General features: G+C 35.7%; 1 protein-coding gene across 2 annotated transcripts in view; it reads left to right on the top strand.

The window, feature by feature from the left end:
- Nucleotides 1-13,151, top strand: part of LOC110023660 (protein ANTI-SILENCING 1-like) — a 66,657-nt gene extending 53,506 nt beyond the window's left edge. For both annotated transcript variants that reach the window (XM_020723176.1, XM_020723177.1), the window contains 4 exons: nucleotides 11,869-11,977; nucleotides 12,130-12,246; nucleotides 12,546-12,654; nucleotides 12,715-13,151. In XM_020723176.1, coding sequence (XP_020578835.1) covers nucleotides 11,869-11,977; nucleotides 12,130-12,246; nucleotides 12,546-12,596 — 277 coding nt within the window. In that variant the 3' untranslated portion in view covers nucleotides 12,597-12,654; nucleotides 12,715-13,151. The remainder of the gene's footprint in view (nucleotides 1-11,868; nucleotides 11,978-12,129; nucleotides 12,247-12,545; nucleotides 12,655-12,714) is intronic.
- The last annotated feature ends 899 nt before the right edge of the window (nucleotides 13,152-14,050 follow it).

The raw sequence follows: 14,050 nt of genomic DNA on the forward strand, positions 1-14,050 counted from the left end.
TGTCGTCCATCGAACAATAAACTTTCTGTTTTTTCCATCCAACCTTGCTATCGCCACTGAAGACAACACCCCCAACATTGTCCTTGCTACTCACCCCGCCCCCCCTATTGCCACCACTTTCCTTCCAGCATGCTAGCCAACCCTCTTTCCACTACCCCGGAGGTCCAAATCCCTAGCTAACACCATCCGCCCTAGATCTAACCCAAATTCTAGTATTATGTTGTTTTATTGTAATTTCATATTTCGACGTTGTTTTGTTGTAATTTAAGATTTGAATTCAGTAATAATATTTGTTTTCCATTCAATGTTCATTAAATTTCGATATCATGTAGTATTGGATATAGCCCAAACATAGTTCTATCTTAGGTGACCTAAATTGACCTAATCATAGTATTTATTTTTTATGGATGAGATCTGATATTATGATTTTATTGTGAGTTGTGCTTTGACTGTTGTGCATTTGTGCTATAATTCATACATGTTTAAGCATTAATTTCATATTGGTTTAAGCTTTCGAAAGAATTAGAATAATTCGAACATTTCAAACAAATCGAACCGAACACGAAATTTAACTTCACGAAAAATTTTGAACTCGAGCCTATTTCAAACACACTTAATTTCAAACTAACTAAACACGAACACGAGTTTTGTTCGTTTACACCCCTATAACCAACCCCTCTCATCACATTCACATCCAAAGCCACAACACACAGAGCATCTAACCGCAGCCAAGCGCAGCCACAACACATAGAGCACCCAACACAGCCACAACCACGACACACACACCCACAGTCTCAGCACTGCCACAACCACAAACACAATAAAGAGAGCAACCCACCTTATCTATGCCGACAACCACAACACATAGAGCAACCAAGGCCGCGGGGTTGTTCGCGCGACCACGTTTAATAAACAACCTGTATCGCGTTTTAGGATAAGCAGATGGAACGCGATAAACAAACGCGTTAGAAGCGTTTTCAAAATGCAAACGCAACGATTAAGCTGCCTTGAACGCAACCTTAGGTGATATTTCCTTAGATAGCTTAAAGTGATTTCTTAAGGGGGTGCAAACTAGTTTTTCCTCACGTTGAACTTGTGTAAGACTTTCTCAACATACTCTGTCTAAGGCTACTTAAGTATATAGGTACTCTTATCCTTGTTGATTCTCATTCTGATTATTTTTCTGGTTGGACATAAATTATTCTTCTCAAACTCTCTTGATAATTGCTCCTTCAATTATCTAATTATATCTATATCTGCTTGTAGAATCACATGTTGTATGCATACAAAAGAAACAAGATATAGCAATTACCAATATTTTTAATAAAGTAACAATAGCACTTAATTTACCAACTATCTAACATGAATCTGTCAAACTTTTTGTACCACTATCTTTCAGCTTGCTTCAAACCATAAAGGGTTTTCATCAATCTTTTGACCATCTTTCATTGGAATTTAATACCCATGCGGTTGCACCATATATATTTTCTTTTCCAAATCTCTATGTAAGAAGGTTGTTTTTACCTCCATCTTCCCTATATGTAGATCTTCATCTACTATTAACCTCAGCAAGTCTGGCAGTTGTCATTTTCACTATATGGGAAAAAATCTCAGTGTAGTCCACTTTTTCTATTGAAATCCTTTCATAGCAAAGTCTTGTCTTGTAGCATTAGCTACCATCTGACTTCTATTTCAGCCTTGAGACCTACTTGTCGTGCAGTTTTCTTTTGTCATCTAGTAATTATGTCAAATTTTAAGTTTGATTTGACTTTAGTGAATGCATCTCATCATTAATGACAACCTTTCACTCCCTTGAATATTCTACTTGTGTGGTATTTTCATAATTTTCTAGTTCACCACTATCTGTAGTACATCTATGTAGATTTCATGATTTTGCTGGATGTATTAACTTCAATAGCAGTGATTGAGGAATTTCTTGTACTTTATCGGAGCATTTCTCTTTTCTTCACCTTTTTTATTTTTAGTATCTTCTATCGTGACATATTTGTATTTTTCAGAATTAATGACGGGCAATCCTGAGTTTTGCTCGTATCTTTATATATCTCTATTTCATTGAAAGTAACATTCATGTTTCTTATGAATTTCTAATTCTAATATTCTCATAATTTGTACTCAAATTCATTCGAGTCATACCCAATAAAGGTACACTTGACAGATTTCAATCAAATTTACTCTTGTACCTTCCATCAATATGAACATATTCAGAACAACTAAATACCTTCATGTAAGATAGATTTACCTCTTTGTCACTCCAGTTTTTTTCAAATAGTCTTCCCTGAAAGGTACCGACGAACCGCAGTTGATCAGATAAACAATAGTGTTTACTGCTTCTGCTCAGAATAGTTTTGGCAAGTTGTCATGCTATCATACTATTTGCATGCTTTGTGATTGGTTATATTCTTGTGTTAGTAACACCATTCTAATCTTTGGAACAGTAAACTCATGCCTAATCTTCTCTGAAGCACAGTAACTCCTGAACCTCTGATCTCAATACTCACCACCATTATCTGATCTGAGATACTTCAATCTCAAGTCTGTCTCATTCTCTACCATGGTTTTCCGCTTCTTAAACACTTACAAATACATCAGATTTATAATTTAAGAATTAAACTTATGCATTTCTTATGTGATTGTCAATGGAAGTGACAAAGTAGTTGAAACTTCCAATTGATTAAATTGGAGTTAGTCCATGTATCCGTATGCATTAACTCCAATTTTTGGGACTTCACTGTCCACATTTGAATAAAAAAAACTTTCTTCGACTTGTCATGTGCACGGTCTTCACGGAAATCCAACTCTATAAACTTTTAACCTTGAAGTTTATTCTTATAAAGTAGTGATTTCATACTTTTTTGTTCATATGGCAAAGCCTATGAGATAAAAGACTTGTGTCAACCTTGGTTCCAGTCACATCAATGGCTTATGTGATTTCATTAATCAGGTAAATGATGACTTTAATGTTTCCCCGAGCCATCACCATTGACCCTTTGTCACCTTTCATGAACTCCCTTTGAAAGTAGTCGCGTACCCTTTTCTCTTCAAACTTGGAATATGTCTAACTTCATTGAGCTTCCAGACTACTCTATTTTACAATCTGATATCAATATTACATTTTTCTATAATATTGCAAACTGCCTTGTTATCAGCTTGATATATCTTCCTTAGATCACTCTGAGTGTAATTTTTAAACACTTTTTTTGGGCGTGCATGATAAGAGGCACCTGAATCTACTATACTAGTCGGCCCCTCATAATGGGATTAAGACTTTGTTGTTTTTGTTGTTATTGTTGTTGTGCATGTCAAGTGTTAATTTAGTCTACTATCCACGATTCAGTACTGACTGGGGATAAAATGAACGAGTCACCTTGGTTTTCGCCTATGGACACATTTGTAGAGATATTCGTATTGGCCTCCACCACAAGCCTTCCTTGGAGCTTTGCAGTTCTTTTTAAAATGGTTTTTCTTCCCACGGTTTCAACATTAGTCTCTGTCATTTCTTTTTCCTGACCCGAACTTTACTCTTTTGAACTTGAATTTGTTTATGCATGTATTCCTGCGAGATTTCTCTCTATTTTCAACATTTTACGCAGAACTTGAAGATTCACCGCTCATTGCCTTCTTGTGAACTGCTTTATTCGACACTAACTCTACGATGTCACCGTAGTTTAACTTCATATTACCTAAAGAGCTGCTCACCGTCGTGACCAGTTCATGCCAGCTATCTGGCAATGAAATAGAATTAAAGTACCCTTGTCCTCGTCATCGAACTTGATATCCGCATAATACAACTGGTTTGTCATAGTGTTAAAATTATTCAAATATCCAGCTTATAGACTTCTTTCCACCATTTTCATGTTGAATAATCTCTTCATCAGAAAAATCTTATTTAAAGCAGAAGTTTCCCATACATCATTGTCAGTGTCGCCATGAGATTCACCATAATTTTCGGATTCACTATGTTGAAAACATCAGATGAGGAGTGAAAGACAGATCAAACTTAGGGCTATTCGATCAAGCACTTTTCATTCCTCTAGAGTCATCGATTTAGACTTTTCGGTGATTCCTTCTATTGGGAAATATAGTTTCTTTTGATATAACAAATCATTCAATTGCATCTTCCAAAACAGAAAGTTTGAACCGTTAAACTTCTCCATTGTGTACTTCCCTTTGTCAGGCATTGTTCCTACTCGAATCAAAAGGTCTCAGAAAAAAATTTCATTCTGATATCACTTGTTGGAATGAAAACTTGGGATTTGATTTATTTACAACCGAACCGCACCGCGGAAAAAACACACCAATTCGAGAGATTCATGAAAATAAACTGAACAGAAACGCGCAACAAAGAAATGAAGAAAACACACACAAATAGTTAACATGGAATAACCCGAGAACAGGAAATAACCAAGCCACCACACCAAAAAATTCCATTGTGAAAGGAAAATAATACAGAATTACACCATTTAGGTCAACTCTCTACAACCATTAGAAGTTATAAAAATTCATGTTCTTTCCTCTCTTGATCTCATAGGAGAAAGTACTAATCGAAATCCACCTTTGACTCACTCTGACTAACTTCGCTTCTGTTGCACGCCATTGCAAATGCACGATCAAGAATTTGATGTTTCGTGAAACGAGGGGTTAAATTCCTAACTGCGTACAAACCCCGCTCTTGGTGCCACAACAGCGTCAACGGGCGTTAACTTTCCACTCGTTCGGGTTGAAGTCATGAATTCGGGTGTTGGAATTCTGAGTGCTTGGTTTGCTGAAGGAAGATTGGCACCTTGGCGCCCTCTTATGGTACATGTGTGCTCCCCCCTCTAGAACCAAGTGCTGGGGCGCCCTAAATGGGCGCTAGAGTGTCGGGGCACTCTTGTGAGGTGCAGGAACTCCATTTTTTTCGTCCCCCCTCTGCTACTGCTGGGTGCTGACATGCAAGCAGACTCCAAACTCAACACCATTGAAAATAGGCCACATAGCTAATTCATTTATCTAAATCAATGAAGGTAATAACTAATTTACTTTGAAAAGTGCAAGTTGTTAACAATTGCAACTGTTATTGAGAAGGAGAAGAGAAAGGGAAGAGCCAAACAAAAGTGGCTAGGGTTTCAAATCTACCCAATTACCTCATTACAAGAGTATATATATGTACAATAAGTGAAAAGACTAAACTACCTTTAATTGGTAAAACAGTAGAAATACAAAACTATAATATCTGACATCCCCCCCCCACAACCCCCCCCCCAAACTCACGATGCATCAAGGGGAATCATCGAGAGTTTGCTAGTCAAAAAACAAAAACGTTGAGTGGAATGCGATTTCGTAAACATGTCAGCAAGTTGTATGAAGGAGGAAATATAGGGTAAGGTGATGGTGCCATGCTGAAAATGATGACGAGTGAAATGACAATCAATCTCAATATGTTTGGTGCGCTCATGAAACACTGAGTTGCGGGCAATTTGTATAGCACTTTTGTTATCACAGTACATAGGAGTTGGGCTAGAGAAAGAGACACCCATATCAGCAAGTAACCAACGCAACCAAACAATTTCTGCAGTGGTGGATGTCATGGCACGATACTCAGCTTCGGTAGAAGAGACAACGACAACTTCTTGCTTCTTACTCTTCCAAGAAATGAGAGAATCTCCTAGAACCTATACAAATCCTGTGGTAGACTTACGATTGGTGGAATCACCACCCGAATCAGCATCAGATTAGGCACATAATTCTAAGGAGGAAGATGCAGGAAAGAGAAGACTCTGAAATTGAGTGTCCCGAAGATAACGAAGAATGCGAAGAACGGTTGTCCAATGAACTGTAGTAGGAGAAGCTACAAACTGGCTGACAACATGTATTGCATAAGAAATATCAGGTCTAGTGGTGGTAATATATACCAAGTTGCCAATAAGTGTATGATATAAAGTGGGATCGGACAAACACCATCAGAAGAGGTATGATGAACATTAAGCTCAAGAGGAGTAGCAGTTGTCCAAGTATCAGAGAGACGAGCTTGTTCAAGGATGGTGTCAATATACTTAGATTGGGAAAGAAGATAATCTCTAGGAGAATGAGCCACTTCAATCCCCAAAAAATATCGAAGAGTGCCCAATTCTTTCATCTCAAACTGTTGAGCTAATTGTAATTTCAGCTCTGCAATCCCATTATCATCATCCCCAGGAATGATCATGTCATCAACATATAGAGAGAGTATGATACGACCATGGGAGGTACTCTTAAGAAACAAGACAGTGTCATGTGAGCTAGAATGAAAACCAAGCGATGCAATCACAATAAAGAACTTTTCAAACCAAGCTCAAGGAGCTTGTTTAAGGCCGTAGAGAGTTTTCTTTAATTTACAAACTTCATCATGATTTTGAGAGACATCTGGTGAAAACACCATGTAAACTTCCTCTTGAAGATCACCATTTAAGAATATATTTTTAACATCAATTTGAGAAACATGCCACTGATGAATAGATGTGACTGCAATAAGAGAACGAGTAGTAGTCATTTTGGCAACAGGAGCAAATGTTTCTTCATGATCGAAACCATACTGTTGAGAAAGTCCCTTAGTAATCAAATGAGCTTTATATCGCTCAACTAACCTATCAGACTTGGTTTTGATTTTATACACCCAACGAGAACCAATTGCACGTTTTCCTGGAGGAAGAGAGATAAGGTCCCAATTATCTGTCTTATGCAAAGCAGAGAGTTCTTTTGTCATAGCTTTCTTCCAAAGAGGATCAAGAACAACCTCTTGATAGGAAGAGGGCTCAGACAAATTGTGAATGGAGGTTAAAAAGGAAGCAAAAGAAGTACAATAAGTAGAGTAAACAAAATCTGACAATTTAGTAGACTTACGATCACGTTGAGGGTACCGAGCAAAAGGAGGATCCACAATAACAGAAGGTTCTTGGGGAGCAGTAGGGATAGGGGGAGCATCTGGATCTGCAGAAGTACTAGTGTCAACCCTGCAAAGCTCAATATCAAGATTATTTGGATGATGAATCATATGATGAGGTTCAATATCTGTATCTGTGTGAAAAGGATCAATTGGGATAAGATCAGACTTCGTAAAACTATGAGAAGGAAGAATGGAGTAAAATGGTATATGCTCAAGGAATACATGTCGTGAGATAAAAAGTTTTTGAGTGACAGGATCATAACAACGATACTCTTTCTGACCGTCACCATAACGAAGAAATACACAGATTGTCGAGCGCGAAGACAATTTATTACGTTGTACATGAGAAAGAAGAACAAAACAAGTATAACCAAAAACTCTCAGTGGAATAATGAGGAGCATGACCATATAGTTTTTGAAAGGGAGACAAACCTGAAGTAACAGAAGATGGAATTCTATTAATAATATAGACTGCAGTAAGAATAGATTCCCCCCAAAATTCACTTGGAGCGAAGCCAGACAAAAGAAGGAACGAGTTGTTTCAACAATGTGACGATGTTTCCTTTCAGGAACTCCATTTTGTTCAGGAGTGTCAGTACAAGAAGTTTGAAGGAAAGCTTCATCACATGCAAGTAATTCAGAGAATTTAGTAGAGGTATATTCACCTCCCAGATCACATCGAAAACACTTAATAATAGCATCATGTTAAGTTTTGACAAATGCACGAAACATGTTATAAACACTAAAAAATTCAGGCCGATTTTTCATAAGATAAATCCAACAATATCGAGTATAGTCATCTATGAACGAGATATAATATCTAGATCCACCCTTTGTAACAACAGATGATGGACCCCATACATCCGAATGAACCTAGTTAAAAAATTCAGACCGATTTTTCATAAGATAAATCCAACAATATCGAGTATAGTCATCTATGAACGAGATATAATATCTAGATCCACCTTTTGTAACAACAGATGATGGGACCCATACATCTGAATGAACCAAGTTAAAAGGTGCAGTAGAAAGTGAAACACTTTTAGAAAAGGGTAAAGCAAAAAATTTAGTAAGTTTACAACCACAACAGTCAGAAATATCATTAGTTTTTAAATCGCCCAAAACTCCTGTAGAAACTAAATATTTTAGACGAGAAGAGGAGACATGTCCAAGGCGAGAGTGTCATAGATAAAATTTAGAAGAAGATGAACTCAAACGAAACGATGATAGGTCAACACTGGAAGCTGCAACATCTGGAACTCTTAGCTCATCCAAAATATAAAGTCCACTTTGCCTACAACCTGTCCCAATCAGCCTTCTGGATTGCAGATCCTGCACATAACAAGAAGTGAAAGAAAATAAAACTGAGAAACTAGAATCACATAATTGACCAACAGAAACAAGGTTCAAAGTAAGATTGGGGATATAGTAAACATTTGAAAGAGATAAATGTGGTGTGCAAACAGACCCAGTGTCTGCTAATGGCATAGGAGTGCCATAAGCAGTCATGACAGATACAGATGATGCAGGATGTAAGGATATAAATGATGTAAAGTCATATGACATATGGTGAGAGGCTCCAGAGTCAATAATCCAAATAGAAGAAGATATGTTTGATGAGCTAGAAGAAGGCAAACCTATATTTGAGGAGGCAGACATGACATGTGGTTGTGTGGCAAGAAACTTTTGAAACTGCTCAGTAAGCACAGCTACTGTAGGTCCCAAAGAATATGCATGTCCAACACCAAGAGAGTCTGTCGGAAGAACAACTGCTACAACATTTGATGTTGGAGTCTTGAAGCTGCGTGGGTGCAACAGATTGAGTTGTTGGGACTGTTGTAATTTGTTCAACAACTTTGGACATTGAGCTTTCCAATGACCCTTTTACTTACAAAAGTTATATTCTTTCCATGAGACTTTTCCATGAGATTTGTTTTTATTATGAGTAGCTGCAAAAACAGACGGATTAGGAGTGGGGTGGATCCCTTTCTCAGCATTCCTGGGGAGGATTCCTTTCTCAGATTGAGACTTCAGACGAATCTCTTCAGTTAATAACTCATTAACCACCGAACCAACTTTTGGAAGAGGATTGCGATGTAAAGTTGTTCCACGAAACCCTTCAAAATCATTTCGAAGAGCCATAAAAAATTGAACCAAACGCTGTTCTTCTCTACGATCAGTGTATGGTTTGAAAGCTCTTAATTCTGCAAACTCAATAAGAGATAATTGATCTCAAAGATTAGTCATGGCAGAATAAAATTCTTGAATGCTTGTGTTGTTTTGTTGAAGAGCACGAATATCTATCTCTAATTGATACTGTTTTGCAAAATTTGACTGCATATATAATCTTTCCAAATGATTTCAAACTTCTTTGGCGGTTTCATATTTTGCTAATTGAACACCGATTGATTGTGAAACCGAGTTATTGATCCAAGTGATTATTTTTTAATTATTTGTTTCCCATAATTCCAACATTTCTTCATATTTTCCATCATTTTCATTTATGAGCTTAACAAAGGTTCCAGAAACATAACCCTACATTCTTTTGCCTTTCAAAAAATTCTTCAATACATAACTTCAATAGGAGTAATTTTGTCTATTTAATTGAACACTAATAGACTGAAGAGAATCATCTTTTTCACCGGTCATTGCAACGATTCAAAAAAGAAAATAAAGAACAGTAAGATCACTACCAATGACGATAGATCACCCAAAAAACTGCAACTACATGAAATGAAACCTTCAAAATCTCTAATCTGGTCCTCACAACCCTGAAGCCTGCGATCCTCTATTGCGCCTCTCCACCGCAGTCACCGGAAATAGATAGAAATCGTCCCTATCATGTGGTATTCGGATCGCCGAAATCGCGAACGGGATCGCGACTTTCAACTGGAGTTTTTGGGTCGCGAGAGTGAGAGGGGAAACAGAAGTTCCGAAGGGCTTAGTACCTCACAATCCCGTCGATGCTGGATCATAACCGCTCTGATACCATGTTAACAATTGCAACTGGTATTGAAAAGGAGAAGAGAAAGAGAGAGACAAACAAAAGTGGCTAGGGTTTCAAATCTACCCAATTATCTCATTACAAGAGTATATGTATGTACAATAAGTGAAAAGACTAAACTACCCTTAATTGGTAAAACAATAGAAATACAAAACTATAATATCTAACACAAGCAAGATTTTTGGTTAAAGCTCGTTGAGAACTTGAAGCCGTCAATCTCCCATCATCTTCTGTAAAGAATTTAAGAATGTTTATAGCAGATGAAGGCATTTTAATCACAGTTGGTTCTGCAAACAAGATTTTTGCTTCTTGAACTGATGATGGAAAAGGACTAGGTGGTGGAGATGATTACTAAGAACACAATCTTCAGTTAGAAGAAGCGAGAAATCACTATGTTTTATATTAGTTGATGTGCAGAAATTTACATGCGACAAATTGGATTAAGATTGTGAGAACGCATTTTATGGTGCTGTTTAAAGAATAAAAAAAGTAATGATAGTGATATGAGGATGCCTATTTGTTTAGGGGATTTCACAAGAAAAATATAAAAGAATGTTCCAATGCGGTATGGCCAAAAAGTCTCATCTCAATTCATGTAAAATTCCTATTAAATTTTTTGTTATCAATTTAAAATTTTTAAAATTAGAACCAAAAGATCTTGATCTTTCAATCTTCCAATGATGTTCCTTAAGTTTAATTACACTTGATGATACTTTCAAGGGATGCTCATAATAAAAGGATGTGCTTTTCTTCTGGTTTGAATGAGTGGATGGTAAGGAATGGACTAAGCTTCAAAAAGTATCATTTTACTAGGACAGTTACACCATCAAACATAGGACTATGGTCCAAATCCAAGGATTTGGTGCTCAACTACAATCATTATCATGGTAATTAAATCACTGAGAAAAATAATATAATGATGAAACTACCAATTGAGTTCATTGATTGCAATTAGGATTAAGCCAATGTTAGGTCGATGGTCTAACCTTTAGGCATGGCACTTGTCAAACCCCAACAAGATAGAATTTGAGATCATGATTTGAAAGATATAGGTTGGTCCATGAATTTTTATGTTGTTGTAGATGAAAAGATGTTGGCCATTTACTTGATATAATGTTAACAAGAGGAGAATAATCATTTTCTAGTTATTTACATGGTTAAAGCCTGTTCTACTTCGTAAATCTTAATTTAGTAATCCTTCTGAATGGGACAAAACGCTAAATTTCATAATAGAATCTGTGCTTTGCTGACTTCTGCTTTAGATGCGACAATGACCTCTTTGTTTTGGAAATCTACGTTGTGTGGAACTTGCTTTTAAGAAAATCATAGGTTTTTATTTCTTCTGTGGATGGACTCACATCTTTTGCTAAAGCAACAATCCAGAGTCAGCTCTCTTTTATTTTTATTTATTTGTTGATCTTAGTAAATACTAATTTGATTTATAGTAATTTGCTTATTTTACTTATTTTCTTTGTCCGCATACTTAGTTCCAAAAAAAAAACACACAAATTCATAATTATTAACTCATATATATATATATATATATATATATATATTATCACTGATTTGAATCACTTACTTCTCAACTTCTATCCCCATAGACATTTTTTATTGTGGTGCTTTTCCATGTTATACTCCATATTTTATTGTTTTGGTATTCCCTTATTATTCATACATGCCCCTCAATTCGTATGTATTTAGATATCTGATACTTAAGTTCTACTTGTTACATTTATATCGCCCAAATCTTTCATATCACATGATAAAAATGCCACCATTTTAACTTTTAAAATGTGAAACACATCTTTTCATGCATAAGTAGGGTGGTATATATGTAAAAATTGAATTTTAGGTGTTAGATATGTAAATTCATAGGAATTGAGTGGTATGTATGTAAATTTTCCTAAATTCAGTATTGATCACTGCATTAGTTTATATGCAGACCTGTCTGTGCCAAACTTGGCATGATTGAATTGCCCCCGAAAGCGGCTAAATTTCCAGGCCATTTGAAAGTTGAAAAAGGGCGGCTCCAACCAACACGAATAGAACATGTAATGTGGCTTCCTTATGCTACCACTTCTTATAGTTTTAATTGGGTTCTCATTTATTTTACTGAAACAAAACTTCTATCAGAATATCCTGATGCAAATTAATATTCTTATTTAACGCTGCATTGTTATTGGTGTTTTCGCTCCCCCAACAGAAACAAGCTGTGGCAACTTCTCACTGTTCTCAACCCAACACGATCGAATACGAGTTAGCTTTGGACTGGTTGTTTCTGTTCGAGAAGTATCAGCGGTCTAAAGTGAAACTATTCAAGGTCAAATACCTGACATTTTAGATGTTTCTTTTGCTTTAAACCTCTGAAAATCAATGAAAATCTACCGCACAATTCTTATTTGCTTGCATATCTAACATTCAAAGCTTGATATTTACATATTTAACACTCCAGTGACATAATTTTTTCCTTTAAAAAAAGTTGGAGTTTGATTGTTATGTTATGTAAATATTAAAGCTTAGATGTTGGATATGTAAATAAATAAGAATTGTGTGGCGGGTAAATCCGCCAAAAATTTAACATATTAAAAAAATAATAATAACAAAATAGCATCTTTACAGAAGCAGGGTACACAATTGCGAGCCTTCCTGAACAAGTACACTGGTAAATAGAGCCAGTTGTGATTGACCTCACCTTCCTTTTCTTAGGCATCCATTTTTCCTCATAAAGGTTCGTCTATCATCTTCTTCATCTTCTTCTTCTCCCTCTTTTTAACATTTTGACTTACAGATTAGCTTTCTTGAGGAGAACAATGGAGTCTCAGACCAGTAATAAATACAAGATGAGATTTTGAGAGGATTCAGCAGCGAAGGGCCATGAAAATGGCGTGCAGAAGCATGGAAAAGGAGGTTCAGAGCACTGTTGATTCGTCTTGTATGTCGCTGTCTGTGTCGATCTCTTTTGATGCACCCATTATTGAAGCTGTGTGATGTATGCAAATATATTTGTGTAGCTCATTTTTATTTTGGATGTTTGCAGTAACTGAAATTTTAGTGAGTTGTAACTCAGTTTATTGATAATTTAGTTAGATTTTAAGTAATTTAATTAGAGGATAGAGTTTGGAAGTTTGATTTGATAGGACTTTTTGCTGTGTTGGCTGCCTGTACATGGGAATTTGGCAACATATTTTTATCATCAATGCCGTATAAATTAGCTGGTAGCTATTGCAGGTGAACTCTATAAGCCTTCGTGTGGATTTCTGCTTTTAGAAACTCCCTTTTTTTTAATTCAGATTTTTTATCATTCTTTTTGGTTGTTATATATATATAATGTGTGTATGTGTGTGTGTTGTGTACCCCATCCTGTTGGTTGGTATCCATAATATATGACCCATCAAGTTGGGTGTTCGAATCCCCTCTGACACAATTGGTCTTAAGGAGTTGTTACTCGAATTGTTAGACACATTAGGGTGGTTAGAGGCTCGTATAATAGCATTTGGCTATTTCTTTTCAATATATATATATATATAGAGAGAGAGAGAGAGAGAGAGAGAGAGAGAGAGAGAGAGAGAGAGAGAGAGAGAGAGAGAGAGAGATCCCACAAATCTTATGTATTAGACGTCTAACATCTAAAACTTTATGATTATATTTATAATATTCTTGTGGTTATGGATGGCATGTCTTCTGTAGATTTAAAGAAAATATATATTTTTTTAAATTCGCTTTTTATATTTTTAATTAATTTTTAAGCAAACAATATCAGCTTATTGTTAATTTTGCTAGCATAAAATTAAATATTTTTTTTTGTGATCATTTTAATCCCAGAATTTATAAAATTGTCAAAATAATTTCTAAATTTTTAAAATTAGGGCTGAAATAATTCTCATGAAAGATTATTATAATTCAATTTTAAATTAGTTGGGATTATTTTTGGCACTTTCATAAATTTTGGGATTACATACATCTCACCTAATTCTCACGCATTTATATATGGAACACCTAAATTTTATTTTTTTACATTTATAACTTCTTAAATTTTTCATGTCACATTAAGAATATCATTATTTTAATTTTTAAAATATAAAAATGCACCTTTATATATATATATATATATATATATATATATA

Source organism: Phalaenopsis equestris, unplaced genomic scaffold, assembly GCF_001263595.1.
Source record: "Phalaenopsis equestris unplaced genomic scaffold, ASM126359v1 Scaffold000226, whole genome shotgun sequence".
In the NCBI taxonomy this organism is placed as follows: domain Eukaryota; kingdom Viridiplantae; phylum Streptophyta; class Magnoliopsida; order Asparagales; family Orchidaceae; genus Phalaenopsis; species Phalaenopsis equestris.